The sequence below is a fragment of the Hydra viridissima genome, unplaced genomic scaffold (genome assembly GCF_058129835.1).
Source record: "Hydra viridissima isolate aposymbiotic clone 2 unplaced genomic scaffold, HvirCarnegie_v1 scaffold_2, whole genome shotgun sequence".
In the NCBI taxonomy this organism is placed as follows: Eukaryota; Metazoa; Cnidaria; class Hydrozoa; order Anthoathecata; family Hydridae; genus Hydra; species Hydra viridissima.
This window is the reverse complement of record NW_028324301.1, coordinates 21517501-21529546: the sequence shown is the minus strand read 5'-3', so window position 1 is coordinate 21529546 and position 12046 is coordinate 21517501. Positions and strand designations below refer to the sequence as shown.

The 12046-nt window shown below is 32.1% G+C and overlaps 2 protein-coding genes across 2 annotated transcripts in view; both read left to right on the top strand.

Moving 5' to 3' along the window:
- LOC149892434 (uncharacterized) overlaps window positions 1-12046 on the top strand; it is a 335617-nt gene that overhangs the window by 254783 nt on the left and 68788 nt on the right. The window lies entirely within an intron of this gene.
- The window catches only part of LOC145188783 (endoglycoceramidase-like), a 5144-nt gene continuing 2115 nt past the window's right edge, over window positions 9018-12046 (top strand). Inside the window, exon 1 of the mRNA XM_090079541.1 lies at window positions 9018-9428. Within this exon, the coding sequence (XP_089935667.1) occupies window positions 9176-9428 (253 nt within the window). The 5' untranslated portion in view covers window positions 9018-9175. The remainder of the gene's footprint in view (window positions 9429-12046) is intronic.

Genomic DNA, 12046 nt, shown 5'->3' with positions numbered 1-12046 from the left:
CTTATAGAGGTGACAAAACGAATATAATAAAATTGTAAATTCAATCAGACATAATATGTCATATTTCCCTTTTAACATTCCTTTACCATAGACTTATTTTGAAGTTACCTTTTTTCTTTTTTTTTTAAGTTAAGCCTAATTTAAATTACATTTTATTAGCTACTATTTATATATGTATTTTAAAACCTTTTTAGAAACTTTTATTTAAGTGACATAAGAATTAGAATTTCACATGAAGTGTTTTTTTTTTTTTTTTTTTTTTTTTTTTTTTTTAATTTACATTATTAATAAGAGTCATAAAAGTGTAAAACAGCGAATAAAAAATTAAATGATTTAAACAGATAAGTGAAGCGTTTTTTTTTTATTTAAAACTTTGTTTTGCTCTGGTCTCTAATGCTTGATCCTAGATTACAACAAACACTGCCACGATTAATAAGTAACAATACTGATTATCATGGCGGCTTTTTAAATACACAAGTTCATTGTCTAAATACGGGTATGCAAAGTTTATCTTATATTTTCCTTCAAAGATAACCTGTACATATTTTTTTACTGATAATAAAGTATGATTAAAGCAGCATGTCTACACCGCGTTGCTATGTCGATTTTATCCTCCGTTACAACGTTTAAAGGGTTTCGACGAATGATTTAACTTGTTCAAAGAGTTATCAGAGTATGATAGGTTGTCATGCGTCATTAGTGCCGTGCCTTGACCCCTCCCCTCTCCCCCTCCCCCCTTCAAATGACGTTGTTGTACAGAATATTAGATTTTTTTTGCTCCCTTTAACTTGATAGTTAACTAATTCTTTTAGCACTTTTTACGTTGATTTTAAAATGTGCGCAGATTTTTGTCATAAAATCAGATTGTTGAGAAAACTCTTTTTGTACTTTTATAAGAAACCAATTTAGTTCACGAAATTTTATATCTTTTGAATACTTTTTTAAAGTTTTTTAGCCACGGAATTTCCTTTATAAACTACTTTAACCTTACTTCAAAATTAAAATAAGAATACACTTTTCGAACCAAACAGCGTTCTATATAAAGACGTCAAATTGTCCTATATATTGTCAAAATCTCTTTTTTAAATTAGTTTGTGGTTTTACCAAGGTCGAATGCTATTGAATGATTAATAATGAATAGATAATGATGACGATAAATTAAAAAAGCCTTTGCTTGTCGAATCTTTTTATTAATTTCTTTAAAAAAATTCCTGTCTCTACTAAATTGCTTAGATGATCAATCTTCCTTTTCTGAGGACATTGGTACAGAAACATATTCAGTTCTAAAAAAGATGCTTTCATCCAACCACTGCTGATGAACCTCCATAAATTCTTTTTGTGCGATGGCACTGCTTCAATTTCTTCACAAAATTTATTTGAAAAGTTTTTGTTATTTTTTTAGCGTAAACATATTTTAATTCAGAGTAAACGTATTTTAATTAAGCGTAAACCTGTTGCTCTCATTTGCTTCAAACAACCTTTAATCGTGTATTTTTTTACCACCGACGGTAAAAAAAACCATTTTGATTTTGTAATTTTTTGGCGCCAAGCTTTAATAGCTTCTCTTCGTGAAACCGACATCATAATCTGAATGAATAGAAAACGATAATTTTCGGCAACTTTCGGATCTTTATTGTTTTAAACTGGTAATCTAATTAATATACTTTATCCAATAAAAAATGGCCTGGGATTTTATCCAATAAAAAACTGGCCTGGGATTAACAGCACTGCCACCTTAAATAATAGTATATTTAAATTTAACAGTTAAATTTTATGTTAAAACTTGGAAAAAACCTTTAAAGACAATATTTCTTGGTTTTAAAGTAATAATTAATTGCATATTGCTGTTATAGGACCTTATTCATGTCAATCAGCAACGTGATGATCAGTAATGCTTTCATTACCTTTTCTCCAAATTGTGAGAAAACGTTGGAATTTTCCAAGTATTTCCGTAACGTCCTACGTTTCTGAAACTCTAGTTTGATTTATCATATTCATTTCTCATTGTCTTCAATTTTTTTTTTTTTTTAAAACTTCATAAGATAACAAACTGTTGCCCAGATCTTCACATAAGTTTAAACCACAATATGATAAATTTAAAGTTTTAAAATTAAATAAATTTGTTTTAACCATAACTTGTAATAATAGCTAATAGCAGCAATCTGCATTAATAAGCTCTAATTCTTTTCTGGGTTTGTAATGCAAAAAAGATTCTTGGAGTGATTTCTAATTTATTATGTTATTTAGCAATGTCTTTCCAGTTCATAAGATATGGAATTAAAGGGAAATATAATCTGGAGCAATGAGCAAGTTTATTGCTCCAGATTGAGAATAAATGGCGAGTCATGTGATATTGATTGCCCAGCATCAGGCCGATACTTTATTATGAATGGACGCTAATGGGACGTGCACAATGGGACATACTGATAAGCATAGAGGTGCCAGCATGGCCAGAGGGGCCCAACAACGACAGGGTTTCTAGGTGGAAACAAAACTGTCTGGAAATGTGCTCTATAATAAGATATAAAAGCAAATTGGAAAAGGCAGTCCCATTGAGAAAGTCTAGTGAGAGAATGTTAGTCAGAATTATTGAAGAGCACTGAATTGAAAACATTCTGCAATTAAAGATAAGTTAAATGAAAGAAGTTTAAGGTTATAAACTTAAAGTTTATTGATCAACATTTCAATCCACATTTATATATGAATGCCACGCAGAGATTGTTCTATACATCGAACAAATTTTATATAAAGAAATACGTTATGTTTTAAATAAACTTGCAACTTCTTTACGACAATAGAGTTATATAAAAAGCAGACGCATCTCCCTTTTAGTTGCTTTCTTTTTTGTCTTATTGGATTAATATTGTAAGTTGAAACCGATTTTAGTTAAACAATAGAGAAAAAATTTTGCTGTCTTATTCATTCAGCAGTTTAAAAAAAAATTATCACAGGTTGAAACACTGAAAGACGGGAAATTAAAAGAATCCGCTCAGTTGGAAAATGATTGGTTTTTTTTTGTTTTTTTTTTAATTACGTGATAATATTGCTTTTGATTGTGTATAGTAAATGTTTGAATTTTGCTGTGTTGTTCTTTGTGGGATTGATATGGTTGTATTGAAAGTTAAGTACTACAAGCCATGTAAATAAAATGCCTAGAGAAGTTACCGAATCTTGCATTAGCTTTCAAAGGTTCTTAAAGAATAAGCCTATTGATAAAAAGGGAAGTCCTTCCAAATATAACCCATTAGAATATAAAATAATAGGTTTTTGCAAAAAATCGATTGTTTGAATCGAAAGATAATTTGAAGGATTTTTTTAAGTTATTTAACCAACTCTTGGATGACGAGTTCATCTGTTCAAAGGGCAGTTTAACTGACATAACTATTCCAACACAAATAATTGTTCTTTTTTTTTCGGTATATGTAGTTTTTGTTTGGGTTGTGTTAACTTATAGCGCCATACATTGTTTTACTTAAAGAATCCTTATTACAATAAAAATATCAAACATAAAACGATAAAAAAAGTTTCTGCTTGATTTCAATATCCATTAGACAAGTTCTTTTTTACTTATTAAAAGCAATGTAAATATAATCTTTGAAATAAAAATTATCGCAGATTGGCAATCATCTTCTTATTTATCATCTGATAACTTGATAAATAGCAAAGAACTGCTATGCGAATAAACTGGCTACATGATTATTATGATGTGAATAAATTAGTTACGAGATTATTATCGTATGAATAAATTTAGTTGCGTGTTATCATTATGTAAAATAACTTAGTTGCCTAATTCTTCCTGAATCCAGATAACCAAGATTTTGGTGGCATATCATAAATCGAGTTAGAAACTTGAGAGGGAGTTCTCCTAAATAACTGTAGGATTTTTTTTTTAAACGGAATTTTACAAGCTGTCCTGGATAGCACTAAAGAATGCTTTACATCTTTTAATTTTGCAAGTACTAGGACCACGAAAATGTTCTAATAAACCATATTTGGAGATACCATAAGTTATTTTAACTTTTCAGGTTCAAATTTGAGTGTTCTTTTCGAGTATTCATTTTTTTAAAGTTCTTTACTCTGAGTTTTTGTTTCACCCATCGTTTCGATCATTTCTGCGTTTTTGTTTTCTTAAAAGCATCCCTAGAGCTTCGCTTTATTTTTCATTACCTTTTAACATACAATTTGAAGACTTGTTTACGCTGAGTACAAGGGTAAATGCTCTTTTGCAAAAAATAAAAAAATTTACTTGATAAAAATGACCAAAAAATTAGAGTAACCCTGAAAAATGCTCTTTAGTTAAATTACTATGTTCTTATTTACAGTCATATTTTAAAAAGTCACAATAAAAAAAAGACTGAAACCTTCTCTTTAATATTCCTTTAACTCTAAATTGTAAGCATGGTGGTTTGACATAAACATAAATACACACGTCAATATTTAATTGGTATTGTTTCTAAGAACAGCGGCGACACGCGATTGGCTACGCACAAGCTTGGTGTTTTTAGATATTTCCGCCGTCAAAAAAGTTGTCTTAACAGCTTTTTTCAAATTCGTCTCAGAAGTTGGGTAGTGGGCTGCAACTTTGCGTTTCATGATATTTCAGCAGTTTTTGATAACATTAAGAATTTCTATTCGATTGTCGACAAACCACTTTTGCCAAAAAACTTGATGATGAGTTCTGCTGAAAGATTGTTTAATCGCTAAAATGCACATGTATTTTAAAATTAGCCTTTAGAACTCTTTGTATTCTGATGCGGTAACCATTTAGTAAAAGCTATTTAAAGAACTCAACTTTTATAATGTTAAAACGGAAGCCTCGCGTATATACCAAACTATTTATCTGAGAACTAAAACAATCTATGTATTAACATCTCAAACTAAAAGTGAGATAGAAAGTGTTGAAGACGTTGTGGAACATTACTTAACAAACATAGGAGCTGAACTGGAAAGATCTTGAGATTTTACGCAATCCAGTAGATCATAACAGAAGCAGATCATAACAGAAGCAGATCATAACAGAAGCTGACCAAAAAGCTTTTGATAAATCAACTCACAGATGTGATGAGAGAGGTGTATGAATCATGGGTGTAGTCCGCGATCACTATCACATCTCTGGAAAATATTGAGGTGCCGCTCACAATGAGTGCAATCTTACGCTACGTATCTATCCCTATAAAATTAAGGTCGACGCTGTGATCTCAGCGCTTGGGAAATCAAAAGTTGTAAATGAAAAGATAGACTACATTCTGAACAACATGAAAGAATACATGACCTTTGGCGTAAGGCAGCTCCAGTTCATTAATGTTTGGCATTAATTCTGAACTTTTCGCTTTGAACGGCTGATGAGGTTTACTTTTAGTAATTTTAAAAAATACCTTATATACTGTGATACATCACAACTTTTATGTGTTTAACAAGGCCCAGTAACAATACTTTATTTAACTTTTTTTTTTTAAAAAAACCTAAAAAAGAGGACATAAAAGTAACCAGCAAGAATCTTTCAGGTCTTTCAGTTGAAAATTGTTTACGTTGCAAAAAATGTGCACCCATACAATAGTATGTTAACAGTTATGAACCGAAAGAAGCTTTCAATAGTCAGCTTCATTTCAATAGTCAGCTGACTCGAGATAACATCACAAATGAAGACTAAAAAAATGCCCAGAATATTTGAAACATATTTAGGTGCAAAAAATTGGTGACTACTACAACATATACTTGAAGAGTGATATTTTATTACTTGTTGGAAAAAATCAGAGAATAATCAATGCATCACAATAATCTTGATCTTCGTATCTTCTTCTCGTCACCTTCATGTCCTGGGATGCTCTTCTAAAAAAGACTAAACTTGAGCTTAAGCTAACAACGGATATTTTCTTGCACCTGTTTATGAAAAAAGCCCTACGTGGTAGGATCTTGATGGTATCAAGAAAATTTTAAGGCTAAAAATTCACAGTGCCAGCTGACAGCTTAATGCTTAATAATTGAATCATGTATCTCAATGCAAATAATTTACTTTGGTGGGCTATAAATCAATTTCCACCATTAGGAGGTTTCCATTGGGTCATTCTTGAGCTTATCATTGATGAGGCGTTGGCTCCTAATAATGCAAAATACGGATATGTTTTAGAGGCTTATAAATATTATGAAGAGGGAAAACAAAAGAAATTTTAAAAATTGTCATTAAGTTTTAATTGATTCAAACATATGACATAATCAAAGGAAGAAAAGTGCGAGACCATTGAAACACCAGGTGGACACTCAGATATAAAATTGCATGAAAAACAAGTCAGTCCCACCATTAAACTTTAATGGTGTGACCAATTTATTTTCGCAAAAATGACCAGAAATTCAATTGTAACTTCACTGATAATTGGTAATAGTTCAATTATTAAGGTACACGACAGTTCTGTAATTCTTTTATGGTTTTTGCAAACAAGTCAAGACCCAAAAAAAACGCTAATCAAAATGATAACTGGTAAAACATGTTTCAGAGAGCCATGACTAAGAGCTCAAATTAAAAGCACTAACGAACTTGAAAATAAAAGTTATTGTTTATAATAGTACAATACTTGATTTAAGAAACTCTTGGAGCTATAAAATCAACGGTTGACGAAAATCTTGCAGAATATTGGGAGAATTTTTATGAGAAAATCTTGCAGATATTTTGGAGAAGATTTTAGAAGAATATCAATAAGAGAATTTTTTGAGGAAAATTTTAAAAAGAAAATTTTAGAAAAAAGATTTCAAAGTACTAATACTTCTAATATATTTAGACATTACTATTATTGTTACTATAAGCATTAATATTTTTATTGAAGAGTTTCTCCACTCTAACATATTCGTGTCAATCGCGCATTCCCCACTCTCTTCCCGAGATAAATACATCTCCGTCCTCATAGAAATCCCCGTCCTCATAATATCTTGAGAACTTGTACGATGTTTATAGTGACTATCCACTGGAGCAGGAAGCAATTGTTGTATCTGAGCCAACGATTAGTAACAATCAACATAGTTTGGTAAATAAACTAGGGGTAAATTTATCAAATGTATGGAGCAAGTCCCGACTCTATGTTAAAAGTAGCGATATGTCAAACATTACTGAAACCATTATTCAAATTCATGAACAACTCAGTATTCAATAAAACGATGGACAACTTACGAAAGCGCATTAAGGTTGACTTTGGGCTGGTAGCAGCATGGCCGCCGAGAGGGGAGGGTGGACGGGGAAGATTCCCGGGGCCCAGTGTGTGTACAGATAATGTTATAAAATAATTTTAAAAAGATTTAAATAGTTTTGACTTTTAAAAAAATTAATTAACTTTCATTTTTAATTTTCAATGACCAGAGCACGCTTCTATTGAACCTGGGTATATAATTGATCATAATGAGAGCTACTTAAGAAAACTTCCCCAGGGCCCGAAACTTCTCTCGGTGACTATGGGTAAGAGACACGGGTTATTTGTCACACAAACTGAGAGCCCAGGGTGTTCAAGAAGTAGTGATTGAAAAAGATCTTCGCTATGAATTGTACTAACAAATAGCTAATAGGAGAATTAAATTAAGGTCTGTAAGCGGAATAAGATTAGTCTTACCATTCTGGACACAAAAAAGTATTGCAGGCAATGGCACAACAGCTAGGGAGTATGGGCAATATCTCATAGCAAGCGAAGTGGCAGCAGCTTTAGATGCTTATGTTGGAAAGCTTCTCCTTGCTTACGAAGCGGAATGAGAATTCTATCTGATGATGACTCAATGTTCGGTGGAATAACATCAGTTCTTCGCGAGCAAATCCGTATGGTGGTGCATTAGGTAGTACAATGCCTCTTATTGCATTTAAAGGTTTCTTCTCTGTCAGATAAATTGACTCATTGTTAAGTATACGCACAGTCTCAGGTAAACCACTCATCCGTTAAGTACTACGCTCAAACGAACACCTTGATTGATGTCCAAATATTTACTTACCAAGTGTCCGGTTATATCTCTCTACAATGTCTACACATTTTTGCTTATTGTATTTGTTTAGTAGCTGACCACAAATTTGAAACCAATGTTTAGCTGTAGCAAGTTAAGTCAAGTAAGAAGTCCTCATTTTTATATTCAAGTCAAAGCTGCAGCAACTTTAGCAGAACTGCTGTCTGCTAGAACTTTAGCCTCTATATATCGCAAGGCGTAGTCGTCAGTGGTCAGCTCTTATTTATAATTTTTGTGACCCAGCTTATCATGTGATAAGTAATGTAGGTCAACCTTATCAATTGCATTGGGTCGAGCTTTTTTAAAGATTGGTCGTGGAACATAACCGTGTAGCTGGCAAATATATCTGCCATAATGCTTGTCGCTTTAGCCACGTTTATACAATCTCATCGCTTACCTTAGCCTCAGTTACTAACTTCTTCACACCAGTAATACTACGCCAGTAACCTCGAAGGCTATTATACATGTTTGATAGTTTATTACTCATATTTAGTGTTGACTCAATGATTTTAGGGTTAAACTTTAAAATAATGCGGGTGCGTGCACATGTGCTTATACAGTCAATCCTTATTGGGGTGATAAAGAGTGACACGAGGCGCTTTCCATACTACCTATAAACTTATTTTACGAGTTATTTTGAGAAAGAATAGATTTTTTTTTTATTCATTTTTTCGATTAAAAATACACACAGAATATGAGTATTATATAGAAGGACAACTCATCTTTTTGTATCGGGTGTAAAGAGTTTTGACTGCATCAACTTCCAATAATAGCGGCTATATCAAAAACAACATCTCATTTATGCTATTTTTAATACAGTTATCAAAACAAAAGTTGTATCTTCTTGTTTACCATAACAAGAAAATCTGAACTCACCCCTTTGCTCTCCTTCGTGAAAGAATTTTGTGGTGAATTTGCAAATAAATTTAAATAAACTTGAGAGTGTTTGGTTTTTTTGGTAAATAATCTTAAAGTTGTCGACTAAACTAAAAACAATTCCTCAAACAATCTTTTTAAAAATATGGTGAGATAAATTAGAAAAAAATGTTTATCATCGGATTAAAACAAGTAATATGATCGCTGCGATGGTCGTAAATTTTTTATTAAAGCAAACAGAAAGTGATTTGAAAAGTGAATTGATGTATGTAATGTTGGGAAAAATTGACAATTTATACAAAATACTCGATTTTTTTTGAAAATTAATATGGTTTACATTGTATTTTTTTTACTACTTCTTGGTAAAGTAGTGTCTCAGGTTGCCGACAGTTTTATATCGGTGAACCCGGATACAAACATGCTAATTGATAAATTTGGAAGAGAACGATTTTTTCACGGAACAAATGTTGTCGTAAAGCATTTTCCTTTTCACCCTGAAACATCAGGATTCGGTGAAGATACATTTTCCGAAGAAGACATGAACATTTTGCAAAAATATGGACTAAATTCAATTCGATTAGGTATATAATTCTTTATTTATTTACTTAGTCACTTTTTCAAGACTTTGAATTTCTGTTAATTTAGGCCTTATATCTCCAGATTCAAACCTTTTTGTCGAAATTGAGCAGGAATGTTTTGTAAATATATAGGAAAATGCCCTGGAAATATGTCAAAATTTAAATGACGTTATGTTTAAAAATGAATCTAGGAAAGATGCAGTTAACTTATTACATGTATTGTGTTATGATTTACTAAATATTATTTTGTATATATTGTCGAATAATATAGAGTAAAATGGGTTCAAATGAAGTAGTTAAGAATTTTGATTAAATTTTTTTTTTACGGGAAAAAGGTTTTAAAACTTTTATTTTTTTTAAAGTTGTAGAGAACTTTGAGCTGTATTTAAACATATACAAATCAAATAAAAAAAAGTTTTTAGTTTTTTAAGAAACTTTATTTAATTGAATAAAAAGTTATTTCATTCTACCCTCATATTCGGGGAGAATGAAATACGCAAATCTATGTGTAATTAAAACAACACTTAACTAAAAAAAAAAAAAAAAAGCAACCAATAATAACAATTAAAGAAACAACCAAATAGAAAAAACTTTATTCTTATGATGATGTTGAGTAATTGAGAGGTACTGGAGGTTGAGTTGAGTTGTCACTTGTGCGGCACTTTTTGGTGCAATAAAACTCAGTACCTTTTACATATCGCTTTGGTATGCATGTTTGACAAAGCCAAACATTGCATTTTGAATTTTCACACTGGTGCCATTCCATATTTTGACTTGTTGAAGCTTCGCTTAAAATTTTAGGGCACTTTTTACACTTGCCTTAGTTTGCAGCTGTTATTGTAGTTGGAGTTGCTGTTGTTGTTTGGTTTATTTGCTACTTTTCATTAAAATAAGCTTACGTTATTCTTTAGCTTGCTTTGCGGCTTTTTTGCTCTCAGCATCTTTCAATTTTTTTGCTCTTAGCATCTTTCAATCTCTCGAGTATTTCAGGTTTATTGAGACACTTCCCTTTAAACCTTGGTACGTCTACATTTTTTCGTTTTTTTTTTGTGTCAACGTGTTAAATGCGAAAATTTGTTGCAAAGCTGCTGCAAGCAATTGAGTCGATTGTTTTTCAACCTCATTTTAAATTTCCTTTTGAACAGGCGGAGTTACTACAATATTGGAGGTTTTTTTCAGGCGAGTGGACTTTAGAGGTGATTTTGAAGCTGATGCTATGCAACATATGGTGATGGTTGATTTGCTGGTGTAGATTCAGAAGGCAGTGTAGTTTCTGGTGCTAGTAGTGGTAAGGGTACTATCATAGATTCTGGTGGTTGAGATAGCGGTGTTTCAAACGTATTAGCAATTTGCAATTTTGACTGATCGATTTTATTGTCGAGTGAAAACAAGCCAGTATTCTGAAATCAAGTGACTATTTAGATGCGCGTAAAAACTTCACCAGGGCTGAAAAGTTTTTCTTGCAGTTGGCTAAAACATTCTTTTGATAAGTTGCTGAACTTTGTCTCTGCATAAAACTGTTGAAGTAATTTTCACCAAACTCTTTTGACATGACAATAAACACCGACATCTAGTAGCTGCAGATTGTGTGACGAATGAGTTGGTAAGCAAATTAACAAGATATTGTTTTCGATGCAAATAAGTACGACCCGATATATGACATGCGTCACATGTCCATCTACGACTAAAATATGAATGCCTATAGTTGGATAACTATAATTAGATTTACTTAACCAAATAATTAATTGATTAAAGTAAAGATAAAACTAATTACTTGGAATTTTTTTAATGGCGGGAACATACACGCCAATGAGCCACTTCACGAATTGCTTATGTTCGATTCATCCGGATAGAGATATTGCGTATACGGCATCGTCTGGACCACTTAAGCATCAAGCTTTGTACAGACGTTTTTTTGATTTAATATTAATGTATGGACAAGACGATTACCAGCAGCATTGCAATTTCCAACTGTAAAATGGATTTTTTCATTGTTGCCAACCAATTTCAATGTTTGTTTTGCACCAGACCGGGAAACTGTGTTGCTTCCCTTGATCACAAGAGAAGCCAATTTCATAAAAATTCCACAAATTGCATGAAGTGTTTTTGATGAATTCTCTTTGTAGTGTGTTGAAATGCTTTGCTACTACTTCTTGTGTGCAGGAAGCGGCTCTGACTGATGAAATATTGTCTATGGCTCTAATCCTCAACTTATGACTCCATCGGTTTATGAAAAACTTATACCAATCTCTCACTGGTGTACCATTAGGAAACAAATGAGATACCTTGGTATTGCAAATAGTCGGTTACTAGTGTGATGACGTCATTGTAATTCTACCAAATCCTCAATCGGATAATTTGATGAGCGTATCTACCAAAATTGATTCAAATTGTTGCAACTATCTCGTATTTGAACCACTCCCAATTGTTTCACCTATACCGTGGACACACCTGTGAAGAGCTGCTACTGGTATGTTGAATTATGAGCAGTTTTGTTAAGTGAAAATTCACCAGTTTGTACTTTGGTCACAGCAACTTGCTTTCGGTGTATGGTTTTTCTTTTTTCTTTGAGTGCAACTTGTTTAGAGGTACATTTTTTATTAGAATAGATTTAATAATAA